Source organism: Athene noctua, chromosome 5 (assembly GCF_965140245.1).
Source record: "Athene noctua chromosome 5, bAthNoc1.hap1.1, whole genome shotgun sequence".
Taxonomy (NCBI): domain Eukaryota; kingdom Metazoa; phylum Chordata; class Aves; order Strigiformes; family Strigidae; genus Athene; species Athene noctua.
Window position 1 is genome coordinate 62,462,398 of NC_134041.1, and position 23,620 is coordinate 62,486,017.

Here is a 23,620-nt window from a genome sequence, read left to right on the forward strand (position 1 = left end):
AAATCACGTTGGAGAGTAGAGCTGCTGACAAAGATCCTTTCTTGACCATGAAAGGCAATGTGAAAGAAGGAAGTGTTAAACCTAGCATTATCTCAACTCTGTGCAAGTTGTGAAGGAGAATCTTTGATTATTTAGTGATCTTGTAAAAGCTACTCTTAATGCGCGTCTACTATTTACCACTTGTACCTTTGCACTTGGGGTATTAGATATCCAAGGTAGATGCTTCAAAGAAGTAAAAAAGACCTATCTAAAAATTCAGAGGTGGTAGTGGGGGAGAACAGCTACGCTTCACTTAATCTTCTGCAGAAACTTCTTTAAGCTACTAGTTGAAACTGCTTAAAATGTCATGGGTAGGCACAGAACAGTCTTAAAATTAGTAATGAGGAACTTTGCTTAACTTCTGTGCTTTTTTTCTTCAGTGTGATGTTCAGGGTCAGAAATGCCTTATGTGGATCGTCAGAATCGCATCTGTGGTTTCCTAGATATTGAAGAAAATGAGAATAGTGGAAAATTTCTGCGGCGATACTTCATTCTGGACACACGAGAAGACAATCTGGTGTGGTACATGGATAACCCACAGGTGAGATGTTCTTGGCAATAGTTATCTTGCTTATATAAATTCAAACTTTTTCAGATTTTTATAAGGTTTAATATTAGTTTATGGACCTAGAAGCTGGTGGGGGGGAAGTTACATAAGTGCAATAATTGTAAATCAGTGTCTCTTCTTTGCTAATATGTGCAATATTTTAAAGAAAAAACATAGTTGATATTTCTGTTTAAAAAATTATCAATTGCAGCTAGTACTAAAACATTAAAAAGAACTTGAATGTCAGTGAATTGCCAATATATGGAATCATAAGTATTCAAGAGAATTTGGGATCAGACAGAAATCTGAATTTGATACCCCCTGTAAATTAGTTTTGTTTTGAATCATGATATGCTATATTTATTTTATTTTCATCAGATGCCCTGAAGGTGCGTTGCAGGTTCCTGCAGACACTAGGTAGTGTTGTATGATATAACCAGATGAGCAAAATCACATACTAGTTTCATTATTTAAGGTCTTTTAATTCACCTTTAACCCTCTGTGGAAGTATGTCGTTTTCCTTGCATTGCATGGGTCAGTTAGCAGTTTTATGTTATGTTACTTCAACTGAATTAGTCACTGAAAAGCAATTTCTGATGATGCCTGCAGTTTCAGTATGGAGTGAAGGGTATGTGGATGTGAAAGCCGTTATGATGAAGAGCACCCTTTATACAAAAGCTACTTCTACGGTGTACATGCATTGATGTGTTTCCTAGCACAGGGGAGAACAGATAATTGCTTAGGACTTGGGTACAGAGACAGTGAAATTGTAGTATCTAGGTCAGCTGACAACTGTCTGCCAGAAGAGTATTTGTGTACCATTCTGTCAAAAAGACCACAGTTAAAATGCAGTAGAAGTCTACTGTTCAAAAGAGCCAACCCCCCCAAAAAAAAAGACATTATGTATAGTTCAATGAATATGACTTGTGACTGAAACATTCAGAGGTTCTCACTGAGAAGAAAAAAGAAATAATTTCTTGAAATAAAAGACTTCAAACGTTTGATCTCAACGAGTGATATGAAGCAGTTCATTCCTTCACTTTCTCCTGTGATATAACCAGGGCATGTGGGCAAAAACTTGAAATGCCATAGAAATTGCAGTTAGTCAGCAGTTTTAAGATTAAGGATATTTGCAATGCACACCTCTTCTTAAAGTTTTTAGTTCAGGCTTTTTTATCTTTTTTTTTTTTTAAATGTTAGAGTTCATGCATACATGAAAGGGTCCCTTCCAGGGGGACAGCTGAAGCTTCTTGATTTTCTTCCACTGCTGCTTTAGTTTTGAAGAAGTACAGAGCTTTTAGAGAGCCACTATGTGGACACCATTCTTAATCCTTGAAGTGATGAAACTCTTCATATAGGATGAGTCTACAGTGTGTGCAGAACTTCACTGGACCCTTTGTTGATGATAGAAGTGCTCTAGTTGTATCTGTGAAAATTGTTTCAGCTGTTCAAAGAAATAATGTTTCTAAGTTCACCATTCATCACACCATATAAAGGTTATAGAACTGGTGTATGCTGAGATCAAAATCATTCTGATAAAGTAAAACTTAAATGTATTTATTTATTTGGGCAGAATGGGAAGACTTTTTATCAAATTTCAGTGTTACCAGTCTATAGTAAACCTAACCTACTTCTTATCTTTGAAATACAAATGGAGCATAAACCAATTATTTGTCTGTCTTCCTGACACTGCGGGTAGCATTAGGCTCCTCTTTGCCATATAGATGTTATAAGGCACTATGGAATAATGAAGAGTACTATAATGAGTAATCATCAGTAAGCAGATGCAGTGCTGTTCTTATGGTCTCCAGGGAGGCCTGTAGTGGGAAGAATGATACAGTGACATAAAGGGACGTTTTGAAAGTAAAATTGTAATGGAAAAAAGTATATATTCCATTTGAAACAGTCTTCCTAATTTTATTTTTTCTTCCGAAACAGTTAATAACAAAGTTAACCATTTTTTGTGATGCTCAGTTCTTTAACGGTTGTACTTCTAGGCTGATTGTGAATAATAATGTAAATGTTAAGACTAGTGTATTAAACAAGGATGTGAAAGCAACAGATGGCTCCTTTTTGGATTGTAAATATACTTAGGCTTAACTATAACTTTAGGAAGTATTATGGTCTTTCCCCGCAATAACTTTTAACATTATATGATAAGACTATGATTTTTCAATCCCTTTTGGAAAATACATGAGACGCCCTTTGAAGTGTCTGACATAATAGATGAAGGTCACTTCTTGGCCCTTCCGCCTGCCCTGGTCAGAATACATAAGGCGCCAACATCTGTTAAGGAAAAAGTATTCTTTCCGGATTTCCTGGATGCAGACCTGCAAGAATCCTTTTTCCTCTAGTAGAATACATAAACCTCTGAAACAATTACTATTTGTATTGTTTCTAGCAGTCTTTCTGTTTTTAGTTGATTAACAGATGTGTGTATAATAAACAAGTAGTTTAGATCCTGTTACAAGCATACATTGTGCATTGTCTATAAAAACACGTAGGATTTTCTTTTTGTTTGTGGAATTATTTGCTTTTTATGTGTAAACACTGACTGTGATATAAGAATAGACTAGTTTCACTTTGTGACATATGGTTTGTTTCAGAATCTTCCTTCTGGATCTCCACCAGTTGGATTCATTAAACTTACCTATATTTCAAAGGTAAGAACATAATGTAACACTTGTGGCTAAATTTTTGCTGATAACCACCAAGGGCTGCTTCTGAAGGCCTCAAATTTACACAATTTTCAATGCCTCTTATGTAGCTCATGGGGAGGTTTTTGCTTGCCTGCTACTCCTGAATTTTGGTGAACTGTCACAAACACTTCAATAGTATCAGGTTGAAATAAGAACAAACTAATTACCATGCTGTCTAGGTTTGTTTTGTGATTTCAAATGGCAGCTCTTTGTGCTGCATAGAATTAATATTTCTGAACTGTATGTTTCTTTGTGAGTATTTGAATTCCAATTAGTCTTGGAGAAAAGACAGGCCATTTATGAAGTGGAAGATAAGTCTGAGTGTGATAGTTTGCAAGTCATAATGATCTTTAATAGATAGAACAGAAAAATTTCTAGACAATAATAGATAGAACAGAAAAATTTCTAGACAATACTTAGTTCATGATACTCTGTATACACTCACTTCCAAATATGTCTGAAAGAAAACTGTCAGCTAAAAGAGTCTCCATGGTTAAATTTGTAGCAGGTACTGTGCTACAGTAAGTGGAAACAAATAAGTGGAGAAAAATAATTGACTTTCTGCTCATTCCTCATCCTTCCTTTGCTTTTCTTGTTGTCATACTGCATCTTCCCACCTTCCTTGTTTTATTTTGTTTTTTTTTATTCTTGTGAAAGACATCATTGATGCTGGTTATGAATACAGAAATGTCTGTGGAGACCTGCTTATGTCCATCCCGATTTCCTTCTATGTTTAGCTTACCCCAGACCTCACAGTTGTTATTTTAAGAAATTTGGAATGTTGTCCCTTACTTCTAATGGGAGCAGGGGTGGTCACCTGGGTCTTTGCACCTGTGTGCACCTTTGAAGGCAGCTCAGATGGGTCTCCTGTGCTGGTGCGCTGTCTGACTTTCCCCAGTTCTTCTAGTTATATAGTATTTATTTGTGTTTCTGGCCAAATAAAAGGTTTTGATATGAGACTCCTTGCCTTCTCCCCCACCCTTGACAAATGTGCTCTATAATGTAAAAATGTCAATGCCTCTCAGAACAGGACACCTGCTTCTCTCCTCCCCCAACACTGCAACCTTTTAGAGACTCTGGAAGAAATTGGCAAATTGGCTATTATTCTTGTTATGTAAATGAACCAAAATACAACTGATGCCCGTGACAGTGTGAATGTCTTTAAATTTTTAGTTCATTTGAGATGTAGAACTTAAGAATGCAAGGAGAAATGTTGTGTTTTCTAATTTCATCATTTGTCTGGTAATGAATCCTTAAATTTAAGGAATAGGAACATATGGCTTAAGCTGTTGTCTTACCATAGGCTGCACATTTTGAACTGAATTTTATATAGTATTTTTTGTTATATTTATATATCTTTATACCTAACAAGTGTGCTATGCTACTAATCTTCAAATTTAGCCACTTAAAAGAGAAAAAAAATTGTGATCTGATGTATATTTGTATGCACAATGATAGTTATAATCTTAATTTCCCTACTAGGTTAGCGATGCAACTAAGCTAAGGCCAAAGGCAGAGTTCTGTTTCGGTAAGTTCTTGCATGTGACATATGCATCAGGTACATTCTTCAGAAATTTAAAACAGAGATAATGTTCTGCAATTCTGTTACTAGATACAGCTGGTAGTGTATTTTTTTAACATAGCTTGTAATCACTGTTTCTTCTCTAGTATGAGGGAAACGTTAGCTTCTAAATAAGGTAGTTTTGTGGCTTTTCATATTGCAGCTTAATGAGGAGTAGGTGAAAACTGTTCTTCAGATGTTTGAAATTTTTGAGGCATTAATAAGCTAATAAAAAATGATGGGTGTTTTCCGAAACATGGCATGACTGTCAGCTACAAAGACAAGTAATTTAATTATTTTAATCTGTATTACTGATAAAAGAGTTGATTTAATTGATCTAAAAATACTGCCAGCCTATGGTCTTACATTAAATTTCAGTATCTGTTGCTGCACCAAAGAAAAATAATTTGCTTGGGTACCTTTTAGGTTTATTGATACTTAAAAACTTGGGTAGAGCTTCAGATAATCATAAAAGCCCCCTATGGAGTTTTTTAGATCTTTCTTACAATTAATTTGTCCAGAATTTACCATAATTCCAGATTTTTTTTGACAAGCAATTAGCGTTCATGAAAGTATGTGTAGGGACTGGAATCAGCCTCCACTCAGTTTAAGAATAACCATTCTTTATGGCTGCATTCATGTAAGAGTTTTAGCTCAGATGATGGTACTGAAAATGTCTGAAGGTTTTATGACAACTAGTTAAGTTGTCCATTGCCATATGCAGTGTTGTGCTGGCCCAGAGAAAGCAGCTCCACCAGACTTGTGCAGTTTCTGTGTCGGAGCTCTTGAAACAGTTGGTAAATCACCCTGTCTGTGAGGCTTCGGGGATTCCAGACTAGTACCGAGCGTGTCAGTTCAGTGCCATCTACAGATTCCTCTGCACATGCATGTGTAGAGGTGTTTGTCTCCATCAGTTGGGAAGTTGCTCTTGTCAGCGAGCCAGCTCTAAAAAGCCTTTACGATGCTGGCTGAAAGCTTTTAGTATTTCTAATTTCTTAAAGCATTTTGCATACTTTTTAAAGGAAAACCTTGTTTGTCTTTTTATTTAAATATTGGGAGTTACTGTTTCAGTCAACTCATATGGTTCTGCATTTTGAATTTATATTTGCATTTAATCATGTTTGCTTTGGGGAGAAAGATGATAGAACAGTAAAAAGTATCTGTTTCTGGCATGTGTTTGCTGTTAGCGATAACCTAAAGAACTGTTAGGTTGTAGGTAGGGCACTGAAATCTGTTCAGACTTTAGTTGCAATGCTTAAAAGTTCTGGGGAGATTGTAGTCACTCTTCACCTTAAAACTAATTTCAGGATAAGATCTTAGCATTTGTGAGAAAACTAGCCACTATTTTTTTACTCTTACACAGAAATATGCTTATCCTTGTTGGATAAAGGTATGCTAGGTGTTGCCAGGTAAATATATAAACTTACTAAAAATATGCTTTCTCTGCCAAGTCACTGAAGTAAAATCAAATTTCATGTTCCGGTTATTTTAAGCTGTTTGATCCTGAGTGTCATTTACTTAGTAATCAATACTGATTTTTCCACAAATTAAAAAAAAAATTCAGTGATGATAGTCCTGTTAATGAGTTTGTTGCAAAGGACAAAAGATACTGGTTGGAAGATTAAAAGGAGAAATTGTAGAAGTCCCCAAGTATAAAACTTTCTTGCTTAGGGAAATTGAGAAAAGGGAAATGGAGCTGGAGAAAAATTCTGATAAAATTCAGTGCTTTTTCGATGTAATAAAATGACTTAACTTCTGCATGATTCCATTTAAGTGGAGAGCTTAAAAGAAGCAAAGAAAAATAGGGGTTTTTTTAGAATAAAGCAAACTTATCAAGTGGATGTATGTGTCTTAAGGTGACTTTCTAAAAAGAAATGCAGCAGAAAGCTTAAATACATCAACTGGATTTTCCATCTGAAATTAAATCTTGCTATGGTGGTGTTTGCTCTTAGATTTCAGTGTTGTTAACTTTTCATAATGTTTTTTAACAGTTATGAATGCAGGGATGAGAAAATACTTTCTACAAGCCAATGATCAGCAGGACCTAGTTGAATGGGTAAATGTTCTGAACAAAGCTACCAAAATCACAGTAAGTGGTTTAGTTGATATTTAGCAATGCTTTCAAATGGTGACTGTCTCAAGGTGCTTAAATGTAAACTTTGCCTTCAGTTTTTATGCCAGACTGGTCTTTATCTCTACAAACAACTCTTGGCTTGGCTTTTCAAGACTTGGAGAAACTGTACAGAACTCCTTCTAAATTTTGAGTTTATTTTACTTTTTGCATTGGATATTGGACAAAAATGTGATTAACCTTTTCATTGCAGCATATGATGGTTTCCAGTAATTTAAAATGAACCATATGCATTTAATATTAATCAAAATATCCAGAAGACACTTGCAAGCAATGAAAAACATGCACAACATTTGCCTGGTGTCAAAAGTTTGTATTTCTTAGTGTCACTAAAATAAGGAGCAAACACATCATGCCATGTTCCAGATGTCCTCTCCTGATTCCAAGTGACCATCCATTCAACGAAACAATGTATTCTTCTGATAAATGTTAAATCACTTTTCTGGTTTGTACCAGGACAGCTTGTTATCACATGATAGAAAACCCCACATATTACTTCAGTCTTTTCAGGAGGCAGAAGTTACAGTTTTGTTCTCTCTCTCTCAAGTTTTGGGGAAGTGATGATACAAACTGTCTTGAGAGCATATCCCTTACAAAGAAGGGGTTCTGAGCATGGGTGCACGCATTCATATTTGTTGTCAGTAACTTTCTCATTTTTAAGTTATCTAAGGATGTTTCCATGTTTGCGTTGTTTTAATGTAGCCCTTCCTTTGGAGATACAAAAATGTTAGTACTAATGATAAAAAAACCCCAGAAACACAAAGCCTTCTCACTTGGGTTTTTCATGAGGAGGACACTACAACAAGGCTTGAATTGTTTCCAGTTCAAGCAATCGAGTGAATAAAGAATTAATTGCATCAAATTAGAATGTAGTCTGAAAGCTGTTTATCATATGTTTAACTTGCATTCTAAATGACTGGTGAAATCATTAGTATATTTTGTCTTTGAAGGAACAAGCCTTTGAACTGTTAATCTGTTCAGAGGTTCTTTATTATGGCCAATTATTTAATCAAATAATTACGATCATTCAGTTACTAATTTTCATATAAACATTGCTTGCTGTAGATTGCAATCCTCCAAGAGTGGCTGTGTTTTTTAGTACTGAGTGCTGATCCTTTCAAAATAACGATGAACCTTTGCAGCCCAGCACATTGTGTACCTGTTATGAGTATTGTTTGAAAAGGCATTCATATGAGAAGGTGGTTGTGGGTTTGGTGTGTAACATTTTAAGTAGGAGTTCATGACATCTGAAGCACTTAGCTGTAAAGCTGTAGCTACAAGCCCCTTCTCACAAAAGGTTGAGGCCTGTGATCTGTGTGCACGAAGAGAATGTCTTATCCTCCAGCGCCAGGCTTGGCTGTGAATGGAGTCCCCTTCTACCTGTGTTAGCAAATCTGGGCCTTGTGCAAGGCTAAGGGGATGGTGGAAGCAAGAGAACGAGCCTGCCACCACAGCTGAGCAGCTGCCGGGTGCCACCTTCACTTGGCCAGGAGGAAGCTGTCCCAGGCTGACATTTGTGCTCTCAGCAGTGTTTGTACTTCTTTGCGGGCTGTTTTTTGTAAAGTAGGCAGTCCTGGGCATAGGAACTAGAATCACAGCAGACTACAACGTACTTCTGTTTTTGTCTAGATCAGTTTGATTTCAAGTTCTGAATGTGCCACTGTCTTGCATGGTAATTCACTGTGTAAAGACAATTTGTGTATCCCTTCTTTCTGAAAGAATTTGGATATCTTCTATAAATATCCAGTAAGTTGCTGGCTAGGATATATCAGTGTGAGACTCTTGATCTCTTCTTGTTGAAGTCACTTAAGATTTACTATATTTATGTTAGGGGTGAAAGAGGTTATAAATTAAAATGTCTGGGGTAGCCAGTCAGTGCATTTCTTAGGTTACAGATGTTTACTTCTTGCACAAACTCAGAAATCTGAGTAAACACTTCAGATCAAAACACTTATTGTGGAAATTAAATTGCTGTGGTGTTTTCATTGCTTTAGTTCCACATTTGAGGGAATTATCTACTAGCTAATGAAAGTTAGAAATAGGTAGTTATATGATTTTGGACAGAATTTAGCTATACATGTAGCATCAATGGAGGCAGCACACACAGTCTTCATGCCAGGTATTGGAATGTGAGTGCAAATGTCATACTGGTCAGGCATCCTGTTTGACAAAAGTCTCTGCTGTAGCCCTGTGTTTATGGCCTTACTGTGCCAGCTCTACAGGCACTGGGGCGTCTCCAGGCTAGAGCACTTATAACTGAAACTGAAAGCAAGTGAAAAATAAAGAACTAGTTCTTCTACAAATTAGCAGTGCTTCTTGAAGATCAAGTATGGCACTCATGGCAAAGCTGGGAATTGATTTTTAGATTTCAAGACACGTGGTGAAATGTCTTTATTGGCACTGATTTTCTTCTGAGAACTAAAGCATAGCCAACAGATTTTCATGGAAGCTATTTCTAGGCCTTTACAATTAAAAAACATTTGTTAAATCCTGCTGAAGACAAATAAAACCACTTGAATAATTATTAGGGCTTTTTTTAGGTCTTTCTAAAACTTTTAATGTTAATTATCACATTCCACTTTCAGGTACCAAAGCAGTCTGATCCTCTGTGTCAAATGGATAATGCAAATCGTCAAGCTGAAAGCCCAGGCGGAAAGAAGCAAGTCTCTTACAGGACAGAAATTGTTGGCGGTGTTCCTATCATTACACCTACCCAGGTAATACCCATAAACCAAGTGGGCTGTTATTTGATAGAGGAGGCTTGGTTGTTTGACAGGTAAGAATGGGTTATGTATCACAATACAGCTGTCAGCTGCTCACCCAGAGGACCTACACTTTGATGTGCACCTTTTGTTGATACTGACTGGGGGTTTTTGAGAATTTTTTTTTTTCCCCTTTATACAAGATTATAGAGAATTACACAAGGCTACAAAGAATTACTTGAGTATTGATTTTTGGTCACAGATACTGGTTAGTATGCTTAAAACATCTTTATGTGTGTGTGAAATGAATTGTTGGTGTTAAGAATGCTGAAGTTCTGTCTTTTTAACTACCAGGAAAAGTGGGGGGAAAAAACAGAGTTGATTAAGTCAGCTGGTTATATATACACTATGTGATTAGAGGTAGTAAGGATGACAGAAGATTAAACTATTGCAGAAAGGCCTTACGAAATGGCATGTGTGGACAAATAAGATAGCAAGTGAAATTCAGTGAAAAGAAGTGTGATTTAAGGGACTCTGGGAAAACCCATCATTTTAATGGAAAATACTAGATTGTGAAACAACCATTTCCACTTGAGTGCAAAGTAAGAGTTAGTCACACTATGAAAACATCATCTTAATGTTCAGTAACAGTGGAGGAAAAACCCCACAAACATCAGGAGTTACTAGAAAAAGAGTAATAAGGAGCAGAATAGCAAACATCTTTGCTGCTGTATAAATTCTGTCTTTGACCAGACCTTGATTACTTTGTTTAACTTTGTTCTCATCTTAAAAACTGGAAAGGTTCAGAGAAGGATTTCAAGGATGATTGGTCCATGTGGAATGATCTTCATATGATGACCAATTAAGTAGACTGGTACTCTTCATGTGCAAAAGAAATAACTAAAGGAGGGTGTTAAGAGCTCTACAAAATCACGATTGGCAGGAGTGGGTGATGTAAACTGTCTCTTACAGTATGAGAAAGATGGGCTTTTAAACAAGGTTAATGGTGTAACCAGGTGAAACAAAGGGAAAGAGTTCTTGCAGTGAGTAATAAAATAAAAGGTACTCCTTGCTGAAAGATGTCATGGATATGAGAAACTCCTGAGTTTGAGAGATTGGACAAGCTCATGGAAGAAGAATCTGTACAGTGTTAAAGATATAGACCTGCACCTGCTTCTGGAAGTTCCTTGAGCTGAAAATACAGATTAGATTAACACAATGTAAATTACATATATACATACCTGAATTGCATTTAAAAAATTGTTGAATTTTGGTGTGTCTTACAGTTCTAGAGATAACTTTTTCTTTGCTGTAGCCACCTCTAGTGTTTTGCCCTTAAAGTCACATTATGAGTTTGCACTAAATACATGCATATATCTTGGTTTTAGGTCTGCATCATTCTTCATTGAGTATCTGTCAATACTCAATACTTTCTTAGTTTAATTTTGAAATGGAGCTTGCAAGTACTAAACCAGAGCCCTTGGACAGTCTCATCAGTTGTCTCTAGGAATCAGCTGAAATATTTTATCCATTCAAACAAATTGGAAATGGGATTTATGAGTATGGGATGATACAATTATTTCCTATTATAACTAGTACAGCTATTCTTTGACCTTTAGAAAAAACTGAGAGTATTCTGAACTTTCCTGCTTTTTTCTAGAAAGAAGAAATCAGTGAGTGCAGTGAAGGGGGCGATAGAAATTATTTGAAGCGGTCGCAAAGTCACCTTCCTTATTTTACTGCTAAGCATCCCCCAGATAATGCTATTATCAAAGCTGGCTACTGTGTAAAGCAAGGAGCAGTGGTAAGTATTTGAGATCAGTGTGTTTCATTAATCAAGGGCAAAGGTCCTAAATTGGTAGTTGTACTTAACAAGTAGATGATTAAAAAAAAAAGACATTGCCAATAACTTTAGCACTATTGATAATATTAAGGATGGCTAAAGATAAAAATTATCCTCAGTAGCATGTAGCTTATGTCTGTATTACTTCTCTTCATTGTTTTCTTCAATCTTGTGTTGTTGGAGATATTCTGGAGAGTAGAAGTTGTTTGTACAAGAGGCTTCCACATTCTGGTTAGTCAGTGCATGCAACTAGGAATTCTGTTCTACAGTGATGTACAGATCCTTATTTTGGTCAGCAGAAGCATCTAAACTAAGGTAGAAGTTCAATGCCTCCATACCTTTTAAATCACTAAAACGTTTAGAAAAAGCTAATTTTTCACTTCAGGGGCAGAAGTGTTCAACAGTCTGACGAGTTGTACAGAAGTGGACCTGTTCACATGATACCTTGCTAAAAGGAGGAACAGATATTCTAGATTAAGCAAGATATTCAGCCTTCATGAGTTCTCAAGACTCGTTTTTATCTTGGATTATGAAGCTTCTTTTTGTAATGTTCCTTTTTTTAGTTAAAAATAAACTAGAAACCTTTAATATACCATCTTTTAACACTTCTTATGGGGTATTTGTGCTGCTGAGCTGCTACAGTTTCAGTGGAGATTGTTGAAAAATTCTTATAATAGAAAATAGTACCTTCCAGAATTTTTAATTTTTGCAGTTAAAAAAAAAAACCAAACAAAACTGGGAAGAGTCTTGTAGAATTATTTTGGGGGCACTATATATATACATAACACACAAATAAATTTGTGTAACATCCAAAAGTTATAAATATTATAGAAGAATAATTATAAATAAATAGGATCGATACAGATTCATATATTAGAACTATAAATGAGACAAATATATGAATATATGAACAAGGTATAATGTGTATATTTGTATTATATATGTAAAATATTATATTTGTTTATTTTTCTTTAACAGATGAAGAACTGGAAGAGAAGATACTTTCAGTTAGATGAAAACACAATAGGGTATTTCAAGTCTGAACTGGTAAGTTTCCAAACGTGTGTTATTTTCCATGTACATAATTGCAAATAAATCTAAAGAAATATGCTTGTATTGGAAAGATGTGCTGTACTGCTCCTGCAACTCTGAACTCTATACTGTAATAACTTTTCATGTTCAGGAAGAACAAAAAATTAATAGGGTGGCTGTTAACTCAGACTTCAGTCTTGTCTTTGGGAGCCTGGCTGTATGGCACTGAAGAACAGTAGTGGGATACATTCTACAATCACCCTGATTTTTGTATTCGTATCTTATGTCACTTTGTACTCACATAAAATTGGGTCCTTGAAACAGCTGATCATTATGTGGGGAGACAAAGCTTAGAATTATTAATTTAAAGTTAGAATTATGAGGTGTTTTCTCATACAAATGATGGGATCTTTTCCCACACACTTCTTTCACCAGGGCAGCCAAGACAAAGAGTTCTGCTGCTCAGAAGCAACACTTACAGAGTCTGTTTTGGTTCCATGATCTTTCTTCCTCACTCATCACTCCTCAACCTTTTGAACAGTTTTGACCACATGTTAAATGCCTTCAGGCTTCATTTAAAAATGAAGTGACTCGTATTGGAGACAGTCTGTTTTTCCCAAAAAGGAGTCCCACACTTACTAAACATGAGAAAATCTGTATCTAAGGAGTGAAGTCTGAGTTGTAGAGTATTATAAATTAAGGAATTGAGTTTACAGGCCAACTGTAAGATGTAAAATGTGAAGAACCTGAATTTCAGGCTGTTTCTGAAGAGAACTTTTGCTTTACTTTTAATGAGGGAGCATACAACAGTAGCAGGAGTTTGATCTTGCATCATTATCTTTGTTACTGTCAGCATAACACAGTTCTGACTCATTGCCTATAATAAACCCTTTGTTTTTATTTAAAAAAAAATCTGAGTGCAGATTGCTCACAAGCAAGTTCTCACTCAGTGGAGAATTGTACTGTGTGAGAGTATACTAGAAAGGTGGTAGAAATGCATACACTTTTAGTGTTTCATCGTGCTCTTTTCAGTTTAACTGTTTTGAAGAAAATAAAATCTTGTAGTGTGCTCTGTTCTTCAGGCTAATATCCCCTTTCTGCAGTTTGAGGAAGGTACTGGACTGACCGTCTGTCAGACTAGAGGGAAGTAGATCCTGCTTCACAATTTTTACTGAAATTAGGGGGTCTTGCATTTTAAGTCATCCCTCTTCAGGGAATTAAGTACTGAGTAAATAGACAATATAGTGTCCTTTTATTGGACTACAGTGGTTAATCAAAGAATTCCATGGTTAGGAAACCTGATCATGATAATCATGTTTCATAATGTTTTTTTAAACAATTAGGATCCGCCTTGTCAGTAATGTGTGGGGTCTCCTGTTCCTAATGAGAGTAATACAAAGATAGGAAAAAAGTTCAGTAGTGGTTGTTTGTCATGCCTTTGTGGTTAAGAAGGCTAAGGCATGGAGGTTGTGTTTGGCTAGTGTAGCATCAGACTTCTGATTCTGGAAAACAACTTTCTTTTGGACTTCAGTTCTCAGTAGCTGCAGTCTTCAGTCAAGTATGGCTCTTTCTTGAAATCGGTTTGTCCTGACAGCCAACCTGCTCACCAGTACTTCAAATGACTCCTACTGGATGTCTTGAGGTGCTGTTGTTTTGCATCTGTAGAAATATATCTGTGTTCTGCTCTCAAAAATGTAAAAAAAAAAAAAAAGTTGAGATTTTTTAAAATTGAAAAATGTGTGGATTCTGGGGATTTTTTTTGTTGTGATTGTTTGGTGGTGTGATGAGTCTGTGTCTCCCCTTCCACACTCCCTCATAATTATCTCTCCTCTTTTCAGTTTGAGGAAAAGCCCATGTCAGTCTTGAAATACAACAATATCAGACTCAGAAAATTATCATTTCTGAGCTGAGGTCTTTCCTGCAACATGTGTCGGTGTTCCAGGGATGATCTTGCAGTTCACATTTGATGTATTCAAAAACTCTCTTGTAATGGATGGGTGAACCTAGAAAGAGTAGGGAGGGGAGAGGGGGAAAGAGGGGCAAAATAACAGAAAACACTGAGTTTTAAACTCTGTACATTTGATCAGCTATAGACACAAATGATCTCATGAAAACTGACATTTGAGGATGGTTATATTTGAGTGACATTTGATGTTTGCTGTAACAACATAAATCTCTTAAGTATACGTAATAGAAATTGTAAAGAAAGTAATCATTTCAGAGCTGATAGCTTTTGTTTTGTCTATAAGCTGAAGCCAACTGCAGTAGTCCATTGTAACATTGCTTAAAGAAAACACAGTAGAGGTAAAATAAATTGTTGTTTGTTTTACTGCAACAACCACAGGAAAATAATTGTATGACATCATGTTGTCGTGGCAAAAGTGAAAGTATTTCTGTTTGAATGCTCTCACCTTTTTTTTCTGTTGTGTGAAGCTTTGACAGAATTGTAATACTTTATGGTAACAGAATTTTCATATGCTTTAAGAATACTAGCTCTTTTACAGGTTTTGATACGATTGATTTCTTTGTATTATTTTTAATTGTATTGAGTATAGGGTACAACTAATCTTATTTAAAGCCGTATCATGAGGTACAGTTAACAAAGCAACTTTATTGTAGCATTTCATAGCAAATAAATATAATGGCTTTACTGAAATAAACTGCTTGAGGCCAGATTCAATTTTGTGATCTAGTTAGGGGAAGGGAGCAGGGGTGGTTTTCCTCATTATGGCAAGGTGAATGACTGTTTGGGGGTTTTTTGTTTCTTGATTTTTGCTTCCTCTTCGTTGTAAGTGCCATGGTTGGTTTAATACTTAGAAAAGTAAGATTTTGGTTGACATCACCTTTTACATAAGTGACTGCCTTGAAAGTCTCATTTACCATAAGTCTGCTGCTGTCAACTGTCCTGACCTCTGGCTTTTTGACTGACTGTATTCTAGGTGTTAGATATACTTTACTGAAATATTTTTGCTTTTTTTTTTTTTTTTCCTAGGAAAAGGAACCTCTCAGGGTTATACCACTTAAGGAGGTCCATAAAGTTCAGGAATGCAAACAAAGGTGAGGAGAGAAGCACTGATACGATTACATGGCATGTAGCTCCCTGCCTTGTGATGGCTAGACTGCTCACTGGATGGAAACAGTGGAGAACTTTTTAATAACTTCAGTGGATGTGTGCATGGGTGGTACCCTTTACTTACAGGACAGTGAGTAGTTTTGTGCATAAAACTGGTTTTGAGGGTTCTGCATTAGTGTGCCTTTCAAACTTGTAACATTCAGTAGAATGTAAATGCATTGGACAAGGGTGGAACAAAGGAGTATGATGCAGTCGTGAGGGAGACGTGCATGGGTGCTGTCTGATTTCAGGAGTCTCTATTCTGCTCATATAATCTCTTAACCTTTAGAGGACATTACCTTATGCTGGATGGCTGAATTCAGATAAGAATACTTTCTCCTGCTCTTTTCCTCCCACCAAATGGCAATATACTAAGGTATTATTTGCCTTTGTAGTTTCATTTTTTAGCAGGCTACTGCTTAGGACTAATAGTTTGCAAAGACACAACAAAATATAAATGTGAAACTTTACAGAAGGTTGACTAAAACAAGAAATATTTTTAAACTTAACATGATATGGTTTAGAATGCTCCAATTGAAAATATGTATAGCACGCATGCCCACCGATAAAATAAAGAGTCTTAGGACTAAAATGAGTAAGAGGTGATGGTTTTCTTTTTCTACTTAGTATTTACCAAAAAAACAACAGTAGCATGATAAAGAAATGCAGAAAATCTTGAGTTCCGATTCCTCTGCACATCCTAGAGTCTTTTTAAAATAAAGTTGTACTTGCCGTTGACGTATTTTTGTGTGTTTTCATTTACAGTGATATAATGATGAGAGACAATCTCTTCGAAATTGTAACAACTTCTCGAACGTTTTATGTACAGGTAATTTATTTTTTAAACTTCGGGCAAAAGCAGGGGACTTCCATAGTCAAAGCAAAGAAGCACTGCTGTTGTGCTTTGTATTTAACTATGACGTGATTTATGGAGGGAATGTGATCTTCATTACCTTTCAGAAAGGTGAATGTAAGAAATACTCCGTGTAACAGCAACTGTTTTGTTGGTAGTGTGTGAAAGCAACAGTAAATCCTAATGTGATTTTGTTGACATTTGGGTCTTCAAATTCTGTAGGATCGACTCAATATTTTAAATCTTATACATAAAAATTCAGTACTTCAAAATAGAGTGAGTTTTCATATTCAAGTTAGTTGCCACATTAAAATGTCCGCTAAAGCACGGCAACATTTAGGCTTCAGTACCTATTTGGTGGTACGTATCCATATGCACTTTATTCGCTGTATCTCTGTTACCTGTTAAATGTTTGGATGTAATGTAAGTCACAAAGACTTGCTTTTCCTAGCAATGTGATGCTTATAGTACTGGAAATAATTTCTGAGTTTCTCTGGTAGGATCAGGAAGGCCTCTATAGTCTCATACAGGCAGTGGTGCTAGATGCTGAGTGAGGAACATAATGAAGTGACATGTTGCAGATGTTTCTTGCTGGATGGATGTGCTAGTTTAATAAAGCTGCAACCTAATGAGAGAGCTTTAGTTTCTTATCTGTTTTTATCCCCGATATGTGCACCCTTGGTATTACTGTTAATCTATTGCGGTTTTGTTGGATTGTTGTTCTAAGTACGTGTATGGCTGACCCCCGACAGAGAGACTGATTTTTATTTTGCTGTAACTCTTCAGTAAATACCTCATAGAAGTAAAGTGCAACAGTGACTGAAAAGTGCAGAAGTTATGTCATTGGCCAAAGTCTGCAAAGAGGAGTCAGCTGATCTCCTGTAAGAAATTCTGTGGGTGCTTTAATATTTTTCTTTGCTGAAAAGTAAAAATTTGAGTCTAGAGTGTGCAAATAGTGTTAAAAAAATACTTATTTCTTGCTTATTTTTTTTTATATAACTATATACAGATAATAGTAAATTCAGGGTAAGATTTTAAGAAATGCCTGGGTTAAGAAATTAAGTCCCTATGGCTTTAAATAACAGGCTACTAAAGTAGGGTAAGGCTGTCACTTTAATGCAGATGGTCAGGATGCTGGGAAAGTTGAGAGTTGGTTACGTTAAATACAATACATATTGTTCCAGGCTGACAGTCCAGAAGACATGCACAGTTGGATAAAGGCAATTTCTGGGGCCATTGTAGCACAGCGGGGACCTGGAAGATCAGCAGCTTCCGTATGTTATTCTGAACCTCAGAGAAAACGTGATTAGTTGATGTTCACTTGTGCACATGAAGTTCTAGTTGTTTCTTCCTTTTGCCTGTCCTCTATCCTGTCCTGTAGTAACGTGGCATCTTTGCATGAACTTTCATACAGAATGGCATAAAATACTTTGCATTTTTAATTGAGCACTTATCGTAGTTTTACATGTATGTAATTTTATGTGCACTGTATTGTCTTGAACACGTAGATAATGCAAATGCTAACGTAGAAAAGTTCTTCTGAGTTCAGTATGATCTTTGTCACTATGCTGCTACTAGTTTGGAAGTAAAATTGAAACTTTCTAATTCCTGCGAGGTGTTCCTGTGAATTGCAGAATTTTGCAATCAAACAGCAATATTCTAATTTGGTTTTATCAACTCTACTAAATTGTCATTTTCTATTGTCGATAGTTCATCATATATGCAGATACAGGTTCAAATTTAAAGTAACTTCGCTGAGAGATCTCTGCTCGCATGAATTAGTTTTTGCTGTTGGGAATGTAGTGTGAACACCATCTAGCATTGCTGAACTGAGGCACTGGGACAGATGTTAGTATTTGTGAAGCCCTGTGGATGCCAGCATTTCACACTTATTTGCATTTAAACGGTATTTGGATGTTCAGTACAAAGTACATTAACTTGTGAACAGCGAAGGTTGCTGTAGTGTCACAGTGTCTCCCAGTATTTAACAAATGGAATACTTTCCAGTTCAGATGGTGCAAGCTATGGTTTTCACTTTCTGGCTATGGGATGTTTTGTAATAAGCTGAATATATCATTACCCCCACAATCTGAAATCTAATCGTTTAAGTCTGGCTTTTGACTACACATTAGCATTGGTATTGCGTTTCTGTTAATTCAGTCTAAGCACTCAATTATTTTAGGCAGCTGGGAGCTGCTTCATGCTTTTAAATAAAACTTCCCATCCTAAATTCTGTTTCTTTTTGGGGGAATGAAAATATGCAGATGACTTCCCTTTGTGTATGCTTTTTTTTTTGTGGGGCTAACTGAGCAATCTAGCTATTACTGTCTGCATCACTTCTTTCTTTTTCCCTCTCTTCTCCTCTTTCCCCAAGTATAGGTTACTCTAATCTTAGCTTTGCACTGTGTTCCAGATGCGGCAGGCCAGAAGGCTGTCGAATCCTTGTATACAGAGGTATACATCAAGAACTGGTGAATGCAGCACGTATGTGGGCTCTCATGTAAACTTGCCTTCTTAACAGAGGGCTGGGACTAGAGACTAATTTGCACTATAAAAAACTAAAAAAAAATGCTACCTGTTGTCATTATCATTACTGAAGACTAACTCATAAATTATATCATTCACTTACAGGTTTGCACTGTTTTTTTCTTTTAAAGTAATTGGAAATTAAAAATGGCAGAAATGTATTTATACTTCAAAGCATACTATATATTTAAACATAAGTTATGTGGTGTCATTTTAATAGGAAAGTATTAAAACTAATTTGCATGAGAGTTCATATTTCCATTTTACTTTACATTTATTTGAAACTGCGCAAAAGCAAAATTAAATTTAAGCTACCCACAAACTAATACAGATGCGTGCACACAAAGAATGCACGTCATAACTCTGGCAGTTGGAAGGGTAATATTGTAGCCTGATTTGCATGGCTTATAAGTCTCTGCATGAAATTATTAGTTCAAACATAGAAGCATTATAATGTATAATCGGTACACTGTTCAAAGCAGTACACCTTAGGAGTTACACAGCAGCATAGTCTCTTAACTGTGAAATTACAGTCAGTGTGGGTAGTAAAATCTTGAGTATTCTTCAGTTCAATTCAGCAAGTTTATTATAGAGATCTTGTCCTAATATCCCTTACTTCTGTCCTATTTGTTGAACTAAAATTATTCATACCATGAAGAATAGTGGGTAAATCACTGAATCATATGTTCTTCTAAAGCAAAAAGTGGAGTATCAGGTCAGGTATGAAATAAGGTGATGTAAGTAATGTGAAATACTTCACTGAAATTGAACACAACTGAAGTCCAAACAAAAAAAAAAATTGCACAGCTCCTACCAAATAATATTATTTAATTTATAAAAAGAAATACGGTAGCACTTGGCAGAATCCATTCTGTTTAAAATTACGAATTCACATCATAGCATTCTAAAAGAAACTTGGAAAACTGCTGTGAAAAAATAAGTATTTCATTTAAGATGTATCTTTGCATCTTGGACACACATCTGTGATGTTTTTTTTGCTAACAAACGCGCTTGAAAAGTGACTTGGTTGGTGTACAGCCGTGGGCTCGCAGATTTCTCTAGTTCCTGTACTAACACTGGTGATGGCAGAAGTGGCAGCAGCTGCAGCTCCTAAAGCCTGCAGAGGGAAGTACGCACTGCATCATCGCATGGCGTCTGGTTGTGTCACCTCCCACTGTATCCAGCACTGGTTTAGATACCCCAGGTATTGAGACATCTGTACAGAACTGATAGATATGATGCAGAACCTGGGGAATTTTTGTTCTGGAGATAGAGCTGTAGATCAGGCAGGATATCCTAGGATATCTAAAATGTCACTCTGCCTATGCTTTAGACATCTAAATCATTCCTAGGTAGGCTGGGAACGTGTTTCTGCCAGTAAGTAAATGGTGGAAGCTTCTTTTCACAGTATCAATCTAATAGAGTTGTATAAAGGTCAACAGAATGGCAGATAACAATAATAAACTCAAAAAATAACTTGACAGAAAGAATAGCTTAAAGATCAGTTTTCTTTCTAGGTCCGTCCACTTTGGACACTGTCACACAGTCGTGATAGCATAAAATAGTTACTGTTTTTGTTTAGTCCCTGGAACAAATTGGGGAGATAAGTACCCCAAGAGGAGGGAACTCTGAAATGTCCATTACTTCAGGATTTAGGGTATGAGTGCCTGGTGTGTACAAATATGTTGGAATACATTTTTCTCTTGGAAGGATGGCCCTTCCAGCGGCCTTAAAGTGTGTATCTTCAAAAGGTTACTTAACACCTTAGTAAAATGAGAAGCTTCTTTTTGCTGGACTGTATTATAAAGTCTAAAGAGCTGCTGAGCTTGATTTGAGAAATTTAATTTCCTCAAATGAAGAAACTGATGTTGCTGTCACTGCTGTAAGCTCACATTTAATAACACGCTGCCTTGAGGAAAGCACCTGCCTCCTGCTGCTGTGGCTGATGCTTCGCTTTGTGTATTTTCTGCCTTGATTTATTTTTTTTTTCTGAGAGTGAAATCTAAAACTGCGTCTTTTCAACAGTGAATTCATCTGACACGTGCTCTTCTTTTCCAGGAGCATACCGAGTCTTCTTCCGAACCCAACCATGCTCTCCGTTCTGCCATCCCAGCCCCAACCACCTCACATTCCACCACCACTCACGGCAGCCCTCTGGTCCCAAACCCTCACGCCAAATACCCTGCCTTGGAGAAGCGAGGATTTCACGAATCTTTTACCAAGGCCAAGCCAGGGAGCTACAAGATCCAGGTTGTCGCTCCAAGAGAATCAGCTTCCAAAGTGACTGAACGGGGCTTCTTGGAACCCCAAAGTAAAAATGGCACTCAGGAACAGGATCCTGGCCTTGTGGATCTGGATGATGCAAGCCTTCCAGTTAGTGATGTGTAGCGATGGAAGTGTTTGGAGAATGATCCATTTGTTCGGTCCTCTAATTTCCTTGCTTGGACTTTTAACCAAAGAAAATTATAGGAAATGAGAACAAAAAAACCGGAACACTGATATTTTTTTTTATATATATATGTACGTGTGTGTTTCTGTGCACACATGTGTATATATAATGTGTTTGTATATTGCCTTTCAGCTGAGGGTCTGAAATGGACCTTAGGCATTTTCTCAAAGCCTGATAGTAAATTACTTACTAGGAAGGGGCCAAACTGCACAATTTAGAAATAAAAAAACAAAAGACAAAAACAAAAAAAGTACTACTGCAAGTAAGCAAGGTACCAGCAACTTTTCATTCCTAATCTGGAGAATTTACTAAATTTACAACTAATGCTATATTGCAGAAAACTTATTGCCAACAAATGTGACTACTTAATTTCCTTTTGAACTACAGTAATATTTTGGGCATAGATGAGAATTGTTTCCCTCCATGACTTTCAGATACCAGAAAATGCACAAGATGTTTCTTCTGTTCTTTAGGATCAACAGTGTCAACTGATTTGTTATCAGAACGAGAATTCTGAACTCTCTTGGAATTCTAATCATGGTGCTGTAAAATTTCCACTAAAATAATATTTTGAATAGTCAGCCTATTTTTGATGCACTCCTAAAGGTGGGTTATAATTTTTTGCACGTTTGGGTTTTAATGGACTGCATGTAATGGTGTTTTGGAGGGGGGGAGAAGAGAAATTGGACTTTTGAATTTGGACACTTTAGATCTTTTGAACCAAGTAGGGTTTCTATTGTGTTACATTAGGCTTTGCAGCAATTATTTTTCTTAAATGTCTAAATGTATTGGGTTACTGTTTTGAGAATGGTTTCCTTATCAGTGCTTCGTGAACAGTTCTTGTTTCTACATGGATCAGTGGAAGACTCATCTAGTTTTGTCATTATTGGTACTGAACTGTTCATAGTCCTGCAGTTGTGGCCTGTAACTTTTGGTGCACTAATAATCTTAAGTGCCTGTGTTTTTTCTCACATGGTTGAAACACTTCTGGATTAGTTATGTACACAAACCATTCTTAATGGTTTTGAACGTTGGCTCGGAGTTGTTCTGAATAGCATAGTTCGAAACAGCTATTTAAAATAGAAAACTTACGCTAGGGATACCAGTGTTCTGGTATTGCACCTACTAGCTGTGCAATATATGTTTTTAGAAAATGAATACTTGTTTGTGTACACTGTGTTATGGGACTTGAGTGATGCAAATGAAAAGAACCTTTACATTTCAAGTATTGGATTAGATTGAGTGTGTACTTGTCACCGTTTTTGAAAAACGTTTGCTTTAATGAAAAACCCCACAAATATCTCACGCTGCTGCTTATTGTGATTCAGATTGTCCAGTTTTGTGATTTTTTTTTTTTTTTTTTTTTTTTTGTCTACTGGAACCTAAGATACATATCATCCAAGTCCATCTTCTCTCCAACTTCCAAACTGACTTTCTGCTTGAGAGATATGGATGGCTTTACCACAACAGTTTGTTGATCCAAGGATAGAATAATTGGTGTCATATTAAGAATGAAATATCTAATTTCAAAACCTTAAATTATATCAGCACCTTCATTTTTTTTCTTATCCATAAGCTAACTAACCACTGTCTTAAGGCAGTGGTCTTTGTAAATTACTAGTTTTGTTTGACTCTTTAGATATATGTGAAAACTACCACAGAATTGGAAGTTACTGTAAATGTCTGTACTAGTATTGTAGGTTTTAACTTCTATAAAACAATAGCTCTTTAAAAGCTTATTTTTTCATAAGTACATTGTGTGGAAGACACTTTGCATTGAAATATTTTTACTGTAGTCTAACATCCAAAAATCACTTGCTCTGGTACAGCTTTGACACTGCATGTTCATTTTATTATATTTTGGTATTGGCAATTTTACACATTGGGTGGAGGTAAAGCAGCTCCATTATGGGACTTATAAAAAGAGGGGAGGAAAAAAAAAAGAGAAAAAAAGAGAACTACTGTTGTAGTTCAGTAGCATAGGGAAATATTTGTGGTTGGTAATTGTCAGGGTCTCCTATTTATCAGTACTTTTATAAATCTATGAAAATTGTTAAATTATTTTAGAAACAGTGCTGTAAATATGTCACATTTAAATTGTCAATAAATCAGTTTGGGTAACTTAA

General features: G+C 36.2%; 1 protein-coding gene across 9 annotated transcripts in view; it reads left to right on the forward strand.

Moving 5' to 3' along the window:
• Window positions 1-23,620, forward strand: part of PLEKHA1 (pleckstrin homology domain containing A1) — a 38,714-nt gene extending 15,094 nt beyond the window's left edge. For 2 of the 9 annotated variants that reach the window (XM_074907899.1, XM_074907900.1), the window contains exons 2-13: window positions 420-580; window positions 3,193-3,249; window positions 4,768-4,813; window positions 6,838-6,935; window positions 9,563-9,694; window positions 11,340-11,483; window positions 12,501-12,569; window positions 15,547-15,611; window positions 16,432-16,495; window positions 17,704-17,793; window positions 18,899-18,973; window positions 21,104-23,620. In XM_074907899.1, coding sequence (XP_074764000.1) covers window positions 440-580; window positions 3,193-3,249; window positions 4,768-4,813; window positions 6,838-6,935; window positions 9,563-9,694; window positions 11,340-11,483; window positions 12,501-12,569; window positions 15,547-15,611; window positions 16,432-16,495; window positions 17,704-17,793; window positions 18,899-18,973; window positions 21,104-21,433 — 1,311 coding nt within the window. In that variant the 5' untranslated portion in view covers window positions 420-439 and the 3' untranslated portion in view covers window positions 21,434-23,620. Of the gene's footprint in view, window positions 1-419; window positions 581-3,192; window positions 3,250-4,767; window positions 4,814-6,837; window positions 6,936-9,562; window positions 9,695-11,339; window positions 11,484-12,500; window positions 12,570-15,546; window positions 15,612-16,431; window positions 16,496-17,703; window positions 17,794-18,898; window positions 19,038-21,103 lie in introns of those variants that run through there. The other 7 variants (XM_074907905.1, XM_074907906.1, XM_074907908.1 and 4 more) reach the window with 6 other exon arrangements.